The sequence below is a fragment of the Chiloscyllium plagiosum genome, unplaced genomic scaffold (genome assembly GCF_037043375.1).
Source record: "Chiloscyllium plagiosum isolate Xiang-an unplaced genomic scaffold, Cpla_swu_hap1 HiC_scaffold_39, whole genome shotgun sequence".
NCBI lineage: Eukaryota > Metazoa > Chordata > Chondrichthyes > Orectolobiformes > Hemiscylliidae > Chiloscyllium > Chiloscyllium plagiosum.
Genome location: NW_028270177.1, coordinates 22,090,393 through 22,102,422, shown reverse-complemented (window position 1 = coordinate 22,102,422; position 12,030 = coordinate 22,090,393). Strand labels below are relative to the sequence as shown.

The 12,030-nt window shown below is 40.1% G+C and overlaps 1 protein-coding gene across 4 annotated transcripts in view; it reads right to left on the bottom strand.

Moving 5' to 3' along the window:
- Positions 1-12,030, bottom strand: part of sltm (SAFB-like, transcription modulator) — a 61,389-nt gene that overhangs the window by 21,898 nt on the left and 27,461 nt on the right. For all 4 annotated transcript variants that reach the window (XM_043677439.2, XM_087981400.1, XM_043677441.2 and 1 more), the window contains exons 12-14: positions 10,804-10,979; positions 10,519-10,613; positions 9,246-9,400 (exon numbers count right to left, since the gene is read on the bottom strand). In XM_043677439.2, the coding sequence (XP_043533374.2) occupies positions 9,246-9,400; positions 10,519-10,613; positions 10,804-10,979 (426 nt within the window). The remainder of the gene's footprint in view (positions 1-9,245; positions 9,401-10,518; positions 10,614-10,803; positions 10,980-12,030) is intronic.

Genomic DNA, 12,030 nt, shown 5'->3' with positions numbered 1-12,030 from the left:
ACTTAAAGTGAAAACTGATAATTTCTACTCACTTGATGTACCTTCTATTACTATCAAAACTATGGACAAACTTGTTCATATCAAATCACCAAAGTGATGTCAGCATTTCAGTGTTCAAATGCATTTTGTATATGTATAACAAGATAATTAGTACCAGAAAATCACCTATTTCTATCCATCCACCTTGTGCATGATTTGAAACCAAGTTTCTTAAGGAAGGAGAAATGGTATGGGGTTTGTGCTTTCCATGGACTCCATTTGATTTATTTATTTCAAACTTCATTACAGTACAGTGCAATGAAATTAGTAAAATGTTAAGTAATAAATAACCTACATCCGCAAAATGAAGATTTTTGGATCTAACTTCCCAACTACATCCACGGAAGAAGTTCCAATGCCATGATCCAACATGCTAAACTTGACACAGTCACGTTGTCATTTAAATTAGGCTCCGTTCATGAAAATCACAACCAGGTAAGACTTTGAATCACATTTTCCCAGTAAAATCAATGTAAATACTATAGTTAGTTCTGTAGAACTTACTTTTCAGAAATTTAAATGTTTAATTCAGCTTTGCTAAATTCCTGTTTATTTACTATTCATTCATGGGATAAGGTTTCCACTGGCTAGGCCAGCATTTATTGCCCAACCCTAGTTGCCCAGAGGACAGTCATAAGTCAAGCACATTGCTGTGGGTCTGGAGTCAAATGTAGACCACACCAGTTAAGGCTGGCAGACTTCCTTCTCTGAAAGACATTAGTGAACCAGATGAGTTTTCCTGACAATTGGCAATGGATTCATGGACATCGTTACACTGTTAATTCCAGATTTTTTATTGAATTAAAATCCCACCATCTGCTGTGGTGGAATTTAAGCCTGGGTCTCTAGATTAATAGGCCATCAATAATACTACTAGGCCATCATGAGCCCTTATTAAAATAAATTTAGATAGACAACGTTTGCCAACTTTCTTAATTCATGTTTGCTACTAAGCCTGTTTTCCAAACCTCATTTGTCACACATCCTGCTCCCACTCATCATCCTAGTTGTGATGGTCCATTCCTTTTACGAACCCTTGAACTTGCAACCTTTCCCTCTTTCTCAGAGAATTGTAGCCTTTCCCAGTCCCTAATCCACTGAGACTTTCAGCTTCACTTAGTTTCTCATTCACTAACTTGCTGCATACCCTCTGACTTGCAGCCTCTTTCCAAGCCATCCCTTCACTGATTATTTCTCCAGCACCTATTTTTTTGGGAGCAATGGTACAAGGTGAGCCATGAAATGAGGGATGCAGCTTTGGAAATAATGTGAAAATAAAATATCAATTATAATTATCCCAGTTCCACATCTCTGCCCTACATTATAACAAACACACAACTTAAGTTTTGGGTCTGGATCTTGAACAGAAACACAGATCTAGTTGAGCAAAGCAGCAAAACACAAGTTACACAGAGTGGGAGGCTTGCCAAGACTTAGTTGGAGGAAAGGTGAGTCAGAGAGCAGCCGCTCCAAAATACAGCCCACTCCAAATTCGTGCCCATCAGATCACATGGTTCAAGTCCCACCGGTAGGAAAACTATTTTGAAATGAAGCTCTCAGTGCTAAATGAGCATGCAGGCCCCATTCAAGTAAAGACAAAATGGGGCAACACCAAAAAGGACTTTGAAGTTCAGCTTAGACAGCTGAACATACTCTAGCGCCAAACGCAGATGGTGCAACTCAGCAAGTTTGTGTGTCTTTCAACAAAGTCAGATAAAAGGCAAAGTTGCCAAAGTACCAGAGGACCATAAGGGTGCTATCTCATTAGAGAGTGAGGTTAACTTGAAGATCACTGCTCAAGCAAGGAGCAAGACTGAGAAGGGGGGATCTTCACCAGGGACCTCAGTCAATACGAGAAATAAATCAATGGTTTTAGCATAATTCTATTGAAAACCAGCTATCCAGCCAACTGAGTTCACCAACTCTCCACGACATTAACAATAATGCGTTGTAAATGCATCAATTTCCACATGTTTACAAATAAAACCCCCTTCACATCTCTCAAACTCACTGTCCCTCAACTCTCAAACTGCTAACTTGATATTAAGTATTGGATATGCAGATATTTCCTTCAAAACAAATACTGGGAAAACTGAAGACAGTCTATTTTCAAATCCCTTCATACCATGCCAGTTCCACAAACTGAACTCTGCTATCTTCAGCATCTTTGATCTTAATTGTTCAAGGATTGATGGCCATGCTTTCAGATATTAAGGCCAAAACTCTGCAGTTCCTGCCTCCTCTCTACCTTGCTTTTGTTCTTCATTGCACGTCTTAACATGTACCTCTTTGTCCAAGGTTTGGTCATTCGATCCAGTATCTCCTCCTTTGGTATTGTTGCAAAGCTGGGTAGAGTAATTGATGATTGGGAAGCAAGAAGTTAGAATTTGGTGGTGTGCAAAACTGTAAAATGGGGAAATAGTTGCCTGGTGCCTTTAAAAGATTTCTGTTGTGTGCTTCGAGCTAAAATGGATGTCTGACAGTAGCTCAAGTTTGCTAGTACACAGAGCACCCAAATTGAAACACCTTTACCAATAGGCCAAGCAGCAGTTTTTAATCAAGACAACAGGTTTTAAATTTAGCCAATTAATTTAACACAGGCCCTTAGCTACCAAAAACCTGTTAAGTTTAAATCTGATAGGATTGGTCCTATATTGCCAAAACTATTATAAGAAATTGATATGTCATCATGGGTATAAAAGGTGGCACAGTTGGACAGTTCACCAGAGCTAACTGTTATCTGCCAAGAGATAACAGCTCATTATCTACATTGCAACAATACTGCAGTACACCATCCAAACTCCTGACAGAACAATCTACAAAGAAAACATTTCTGACACAAGTATCAGCAGAGAGACACAAGTCCAGAAGTCACGTAACCTGGCTGCAGTTTCGATGACTAAATTTTCTTTTGCACAAGTGGGGCTTGTATTTATTGGAACAGCACACCATTAGAATCTTGCATTGTTCAGGAATAGATATTAGTTAGAGGAGAATTGTTCAGTCTGTTAATAATTTAGTTAATTTGTTCACTGTTGATTGTTACTTGTGGATTGCAAAGCGAGTGTCAGGGATTTCTTTCATTAGCCACTAGAAGTTGTTATAGAGTCAGAGATGTACGGCATGGAAACAGACCCTTCGGTCCAACTCGTCCATGCCAACCAGATATCCCAACCCAATCTAGGCCCACCTGCCAGCACCTGGCCCATATCCTCCAAACCTTCCTATTCATATACCCATCCAGATGCTTTTTAAATGTTACAACTGTACCAGCCTCCACCAGTTCCTCTGGCAGGTCGTTCCATACACGTACCACTCTCTGTGAAAAGGTTGCCCCTTAGGCCACTTTTATATCTTTCCTCTCTCACTCTAAATGTATGCCCTCTAGTTCTGGACTCTCCCACCCCAGGGAAAAGACTGTCTATTTATCCTATCCATGCCCCTCATGATTTTATAAACCTCTTTAGGGTCACCCCTCAGCCTCTGACGCTCCAGGAAAAACAGCCCCAGCCTATTCAGTCTCTCCCTGTAGCTCAAATACTCCAACCCTGGCAACATCCTTGTAAATCTTTTCTGAACCCTTTCAAGTTTCACAACATCTTTCTGATAGGAAGGAGACCAGAAATGCATGCAATATTCCAATAGTAGACAAACCAATGTCCTGTGCAGCTGCAACATGACCTCCCAACTCCTGTACTCAATACTCTGACAATAAAAAGAAAGCATACCAAATGCCTTCTTCACTATCCTATCTACCTGCGACTCCACTTTCAAGGAGCTATGAACCTGCAACACTCGCTAGGACCTCACCATTAAGTGCACAAGTCCTGCTAAGATTTGCTTTCCCAAAATGCGGCACCTCACATTTATCTAAATTAAACTCCACCTATCATTTCTCAGCTCATTGGCCCATCTGATCAAGATCCCATTGTAATCTGAGGTAACCTTCACTATCTACTACACCTCCAATTCTGGTGTCATCAGCAAACTAACTTTACCTCTTATGCTCACATCCAAATCATTTATATAAATGATGAAAAGTAGTGGACCCAGCACCAATCCTTGTGGCACTCCACTGGTCATAGGCCTCCAGTCTGAAAAATAACCCTCCACCACCACCCTCTGTCTTCTATCTTTGAGCCAGTTCTGTATCCAAATGGCTAGTTCTCCCTGTATTCGGAGAGATCTAACCTTGCTCAGCAGTCCACCATGGGGAACCTTAACGAACACCTTACTGAAGTCCATCTAGAACACATCTACCGCTCTGTCCTCATTGATCCTCTTTGTTGCTTCTTTAAAAAACTCAATCAAGTTTGTGAGACATGATTTCCCACGCATAAAGACATGCTGACTATCCCTGATCAGTCCTTGCCTTTCTAAATACATGTACACCCTGTCCCTCAGGATTCCCTCCAACAACTTGCCCACCACCGACGTCAGGCTCACCCGTCTATAGTTCCCCACCTTGTCCTTGCCACCTTTCTTAAACAGTGGGACCATGTTAGCCAACCTCCAGTCTTCCGGTACCTCACCTGTGACTATTGATGATGCAAATATCTCAGTAAGAGGCCCAGCAATCACTTCTCTAGCTTCCCACAAAGTTCTAGGGTACACTTAATCAGGTTCTGGGGATTTATTCACCTTTATGCGTTTCAAGACATCCAGCACTTCCTTCTGTGTAATATGGACATTTTGCAAGATGTCACAATCGACTTCTCTACATTCTATACCTTCCATGTCCTTTTCCACAGTAAACACTGATGCAAAATACTCACTTAGTATCTGCCCCATCTCCTGCGGTTCCACACAAAGGCTGCCTTGCTGATCTTTGAGGGGCCCTATTCTCTCCCTTGTTACCTTTTTGTCCTTAATGCATTTGTAAAAACCCTTTGGATTCTCCTTAACACTATTTGCCAAAGCTATGTCATGTCCCCTTTTTGCCCTCCTGATTTTTCTTAAGTATAATCCTACTGCCTTTATACTCTTGTAAAGATTTACTGAATCTATCTTGCCTATACCTGACATATGCTTCCTTCTTTTCCTTAACCAAACCCTCAATTTCTTTACTCATCCAGCATTCCAGACACCTACCTGCCTTTCCTTTCACCCTAACAGGTATATACTTTCTCTGGACTCTCAATCTCATTTCTGAAGGCTTCCCATTTTCCAGCCATCCCTTTACCTGTGAACATCTGCGCCCAATCAGCTTTTGAAAGTTCTTGCCTAATACTGTCAAAATTGGCCTTTCTCCAATTTAGAACTTCAACTTTTGGATCTGATTTATCCTTTTCCATCACGATTTTAAATCTAATGGCATTATGGTCGCTGGCTCCAAAGCGCTCCCCCACTGACACCTCAGTCACCTGCCCTGCCTTATTTCCCAAGATTTGTATCTTTTCTAGTAGGTATATCCACATACGGAATCAGAAAACTTTTTTGTACACACTCAAACTCCTCTCCATCTAAGCCCTTAACACTATGGCAGTCCCAGTCTTTGTTTGGAAAGTTAAAATCCCCTACTATAACCATCCTATTATTCTTACAGATAACTGAGATCTCCTTGTTTCTCAATTTCCCTCTTGAATATTAGGGGGGCTATAATACAATCCCAATAAGGTGATCATCCCTTTCTTATTTCTCAGTTCCACCCAAATAACTTCCCTGGATGTATTTCCAGGAATATCCTCCCTCAGTACAGCTGTAATGCTATCCCTTATCAAAAATGCCACTCCCCCTCCTCTCTTCCCTCCCTTTCTGTCCTTCCGGTAGCATTTGTATCCTGGAACATTAAGCTGCCAGTCCTGCCCATCCCTGAGCCACGTTTCTGTAATTGCTATGATATCCCAGTCCCATGTTCCTCACCATGCCCTGAGGTCATCTGCCTTCCCTGTCAGGCCTCTTAAATTAAATTGCATTTATTTCAATACATCAGTCCTACCTTGGTCTCGGCTTTGTTCCTGCCTGCCCTGACTGTTTGACTCACCTTTGTTCTCAACTGTACCAGTCTCAGATTGAAATCTTTCCTCACTATCTCCCCGGGTCCCACCTCACCACCTTACTAGTTTAAATCCTCCCAAGCAGCTCTAGCAAATCTCCCTGCCAGTATATTAGCCCCCTTCCAATTCAGGTGCAATCCATCCTTCTTGTATAGGTCACTTCTCACCCAAAACAGCTTCCAATGATCCAAAACTGTGAATCCTTCTCCTATACATCAGTTCATCAGCCATGCACTCATCTGCGCCATCCTCCTACTCCTGCTACCACGAGCTTGTAGCACCAGGAGTAATCCAGGTATTACTACTCTTGAGGACCTACTTTTTAAATTCCCGCCTAACTCTCTGTAATCTCCCTTCAGAATCTCAACCTTTTCCCTTCCTATGTCTTTGGTTCCCCTGTGTACAATGATCTCTCTTTGCTGGTCCCTCTCCCCCTTGAGAATATTCAGCACCCTCTCCGAGACATCCTTGAACCTGGCACCTGGGAAGTAACACACTGAATTTTCGGTGCTGGCCATAGAAACGTCTGTCTGTACCTTGGACTAGAGAGTCCCCTAATACAATCGTTTGCTTGGAACCAGACGTACCTCTCATTATATTAGAACTAGTCTCAATACCAGAAACTTGGCTGTTCATGCTACGTACCCCCAAATGTCCATCACATTTTCCAAAACAGCATACTTATTTGAAATGGGGATAGCCACACAAGATTCCTGCACTACCTGCCTACCTCTCTTACCTTTCCTGGAGTTAACCCATCTGTGTGACTGTATCTGAGACTTCCCCTTCCTTCCTATAACTGCCATTCATCACATCCTCTTGCTCTTGTAAATTCTTCATTGCCTCTAACGGTCTCTCCAACCGATCTGATAGGATTCCCAACCAATGGCATTTATTGCAGATATAATCCTCAGTAACCCATAAAATCCCCCTAAACTCCGACACCCAACAAGGAGAGCATATCACTCTACTAAGGGCCATTTTTGCTTCTTTCAATCTACAGACCCAAACAATAGCGGTCTTATTCTTCTACAAAACACTACTCCAGGTTAAATAAATACTTATGGCTTATATTTTAAGTTTAATCAAGAGACATAGCTCAATAAAACATATCAAGAAAGAATCCACTCTACTCACTACTGCAGACTTATTTTAAGGCCGCACTTAAAGTCCACTTATCTGCTTCTGTGTTGTGACCTTTCCCAAACAGGTTCCTCCAAGATCAGTTGACAGATTACACCCTCTCTCACACTCCTTTTAACAGATTATATGGTGAGGCACTCTCTTTTGTGTGATTTGGTTTTAGTTCTCCAGTTGGGGGGGTGGGGTGTATCTCTGCTTTGTAACAGTATCAATATTGTTTCATAATGCAGTGAAGCACCTTGATATATTATTATATTAAATGATACTTCAGAAAACAAATCTTAAATTGATTTCTCCAAAAACAATGATATCTTCAAACTAATTTATGTTAAGTTCCTGAAAGTTTTTATTTTTGCTTCCTTTTGGAAGGTTTGTTAAAGAACATTACAAATTAAACAGTCTCTTCTGTCAACACAATTATTTCTGCTCAGCAGTTTCAGAGAATACAGAAATGAGGCAACATGTAAAACATGTACCATCTCCGATGCCAGGAAAGGTCACAGCACAAAATCTCAGCAAAACCTGGCCCTCACTTCCATACTCATATACTGATCAAGGAAAGGCTTTCAGATAAAGTATGAAAGGGACATTTTGGCCAGTTATTGTTACTTAGAGTGAAGTTATCGGAGAAACTGAAAAAGTTTGCTCAGACCAGACCTGACATGAAATTTAACAGCAATAATAATAAAGAATAGGAACTCTGCTCATTAAAGTTTGGGGACGCAGAATACCAAATGACATCTATAATTCAGTACAGTTCATAGTTTGGAACTGGAGTCCCTCTGACTATCACAATTTGGTCAAAGAAATACTGAGCCAGTAAAGATTTTATTTGAGCTTTGCTTTAAAGATTCTTGGTTATCTTGTGAAACCTAACAAATACAGACCTTGTATCTTCCAATTAATTTCAATTAAAACCACTGAAAAACAGATACTCTTGTTGGAGATACAGCACAACTTTTGAATGCTCTAGTGATCTTCAAGCAGCTGGCAACAGCAAGGGAAATAAAAGCTGCACAGTTGTACTTCTACAAGGTCCTTGCAAACGGCATTCCATGGAAGTTGGCTATCAGCTGTCTGATTTCTTTTCAGTCAACAGTCAATTTCAGGGATACCTACCTCATCACAAAGGATCTTGGTACAATCCCAACATCTCAATTCCACAAACGGCTGAAATTTCTCACCCTGGCAAGGTTTGCATTTATAGCCACCTCTAGATGAGTGCAATGGTAAGCCACTCTCATCAGCGGATGTCCATATGGCCTATGTCAACATTTAAAATACAGGAGGGACAATGCGTAAATCCAACCTCAAAATCCACAAGGAAAATGAACTCTCAGGGCAACTGTTTCTGTAGACAGAATGAAAATGAAAGGCTAGGATGGTGTTGCTCCAAACGCAATCTTGTTTCTTTCCTGTGCTTATTATTAATAGTTTTGCCTATCAGCAATAAACACTGGAGAGAAACAACTTGTGATCAAAGGGGCCACAAGCAGAGCAAAACTGTGCCGGTAGTCAGGGAAGTCTGCCACCTAAGAGCTGGGAGCCTTCTTTTAGCCAAGGCACATGGGGTTAGGGGCTCTGTGACGGGAAAAAAGATTCACCCTGGTACAAGACGACTCAGTACTGTTAGGCAAGAATTTCCAGAATGCTATCCTCTAGAAAATTGAACTATTTCCATGTCAGGGAGGTCTATGACTTACTGTCCCTATTATCTACTATCAAGGTTTACGTTTTGGATGGTGCTGACAAAAGAACTTGGACAGATTGCTTCAGTACATCCTTTAGATGGTAGACACTGGTGCCACTATGCACTGGTGGAGAAGCAAGTTAATACTTAGGATGATGGATGGATTGATGGATCAAGCAGACATTCTTGGTCCTAGATATTACTTAACTGGACAGAATTTCAATTTAGATTTAGCCCTGCATTTTCTTGAGAAAGCTCAAACCCCACCCTTCAATTCACCAAAGTATCACATAACTCAAGAGGATTGGATTGAGATTGCTCAGATTAGCTGGTATTATTAATTACCTTCTCTTTCATGAGTTGGAAGTTCCACATACCTTCTTAATTCTATTGCACGTCGTATGCGTTCCAATCTGATCAAACGCTCACGAATTTTTTGCCGTTTTATTTTTTCAAATGGCAAAATATCCTTTCTGTCTCTGGAGCTTGGTTTTCCTGGAATGTGTTTCTCTTTGCTTCTTGAAACTGAAGTCTATATTTTGTTTAAAAGAACAAAATCTAAATCAGTATCAGTTTAAAATATTTTGTCACATTTTTCTTTGTTAGGTCTTTCCATTTCCACTGACATCAAGTCTATATAGATACATGCATCACTTTGATAATGTTGCTGTTTTGGTAGCATATCCCAGGTAAATAAGTATATCTCAATTCCACATCCTGACACATCTGACAAGTTAGTCAAGGAACCAAAAATTGCTAAGCAGCAGATTGAAAAGTCTTCCAGCCTGATCAAGACTAAATGCGGAATTGGACAGTTCTTGAAAAAAAATCACATTTTCACTCTTATAGAAAGGAAAAAAAAAAATCAGAAGAACCTTGCTCAGAAAGCCAAGTAAAAGTGGATCAGTAGCTAAACAACATATCTGCTAAGAGCTGCATGGGAGAAATATTTTGCTATTATAATTTTCCTCCAGCTGCTTTTCCTCATATCTTTGATCGGAGTGCAGTCCAAGTGCCTGCTAAGACAGTGATGAGCATGAAGCTCCTTTGCCAAAGAAAGGCAGCCTCATTTCCATTCAACTTTTCCTCCTTCATTTGAGATAGTCTGGCAAAGATTCAGAATTAAACATAACCAAAATTACAAGCTTTCAACTCTGCCATCATAATCAACTTCAATAGAAAAACTACAACTGTAACAGAGCTGACTTCTGAAACTGATTTAGGTCCACACAAAAACTGAAGCCAGACCAATACCTATACTTTCATTCCAAGAACTCAATCTGATAGTTCAACATGATCAGAAGCAATTTTTGAAGTCATAAATGCACAAAATTCTCACTTGATTGTACTTTTATGTTTCAGCATTTCCGTAGTTAACTTCGAACCAGAATTCATAGCTGATTTACATCTTAGGTATTAGGATTTTTTCCATTAATCTTGAATTATAGCATTCCTTTCAAGTTAACATGTTAACACCTGACAATGAAAGGCTGGCTACCATTTATAATTAAAGTTTGTGTGCATCACTTAAAAATACAGGAATATATGCAAGAATATATGTAGACAACAAACCCAGCTGAAGAGCAGACAGCAAGTAACAAACATGATAAGCATTATATACTGGTAATCCTTCTCCCCATAATTGTTCACCTGTTCACTCTTGCCTTTCTTTGCAGTTTTCACACTAACAACAGGTTCACCTTTAGTCTTGTCAATAACCACCATCCGATGAGAACTCTTCACACCTATCAAGTCAATGATAGAAGGTCAATGAAGTGAAGAATTTAATTATGTTCCCAAAAATAACTCCTTTTTAAAGTACCTTGCAAATTAACAAGTTCATATTAAGATTTGCGCACAACCGGATTTGTACCAAAGTTTAACAACTCCATCTGAAATCCTTCTAAAAAAGACACGTCACAGAGAAATACATACTTCTTCGCCTCTTTTCCTCTACTTTTTTGGAATGGTCATGACTACTGCTTGTTGCACTTTCCTTGTCGTCCTTTTTATTTTCTGGTTTCTTTGAAGAGCTTGACCCATCTTTGTTTTCTTTTCTCTCTCCAAGTTTTTCTGTTTTCTTATCCTCTTTTTTAGAAGATACTTGTGTCCTTTATATTCAGAATGAGAAAAATGAAATACATGATATTAACGAGCGGCTTAATATTAGTGTTCCCAGCAGTGGGGTGTCCCTTGCAGTGGTAGTATCCTTACAGAGGTTTATAAAATCACGAGGAGCATGGATAGGATGAATTGTGAAGGTCTTTTCCCCAGGTTAGGGGAGTCCAAAACTAGAGGGCATAGGTTTAAGGTGAGTGGGGCAAGATTTAAAAGGAACCTAAAGGGCAATATTTTCATGGTATGGAATGAGCTGCCAAAGGAAGTGGAGGAGGCTGGTACAATCACAACATTTAAAAAGGCATCTGGATGGGTACATAGGTTTAGAGGGATATGGGCCAAATGCTGATAAGTGGGACTAGATTAATTTAGGATACCTGGTCAGCATGGACATGTTGGACTGATTCCATTCTACATTTCTTTGACTGTATCCCTACCTCCAGACCAGGAGACCCTGGTTGAAGTTCCACCTGCTCCAGAAGTGACTAATAACACCTCTGAACAGGTTCACTGGAAATTATACTTAGATCTTTCTCAAGTTGTGTCAATGTATTGTCTGTGAATATAATTATGCCTGTGAAGTTCCCAAGACACTGCATATGGCAAGTTAAAACAGTGTCAAAACAATCTGAGTTCATTATTTTACCAAATCATCTAACAGATGAAATGCTTCAAGTGGTTTTGCAAGCAAAGGCAGTGGTTCGCACAGTGAATTGATCAGTCTGTTATAAGGCACCAATGGAGTTAGGGGACACTGCAGAGGAGAATACCCACCAAGTACTGTCTATTGGCTGTAATTTGATGATTGCCAACAAAATTTGACCAGAATAGTCATTTAGAAAGATATAGCTTGATTTAGACACTGACTAAGGTTTGTCAGCTGGAAGACAAAACTTTTAAAGCATCTTTTTAAGGCATTTGAAAACTTTGATCAGTACAATTCCAAACTGAACTCAAACTGCCATGCGATTATTGATGATCAGATTCCAGTAAAATTATAGACAGTTTCTAAATAATTTCTTCGAACAGCACATTCTGGAGCTA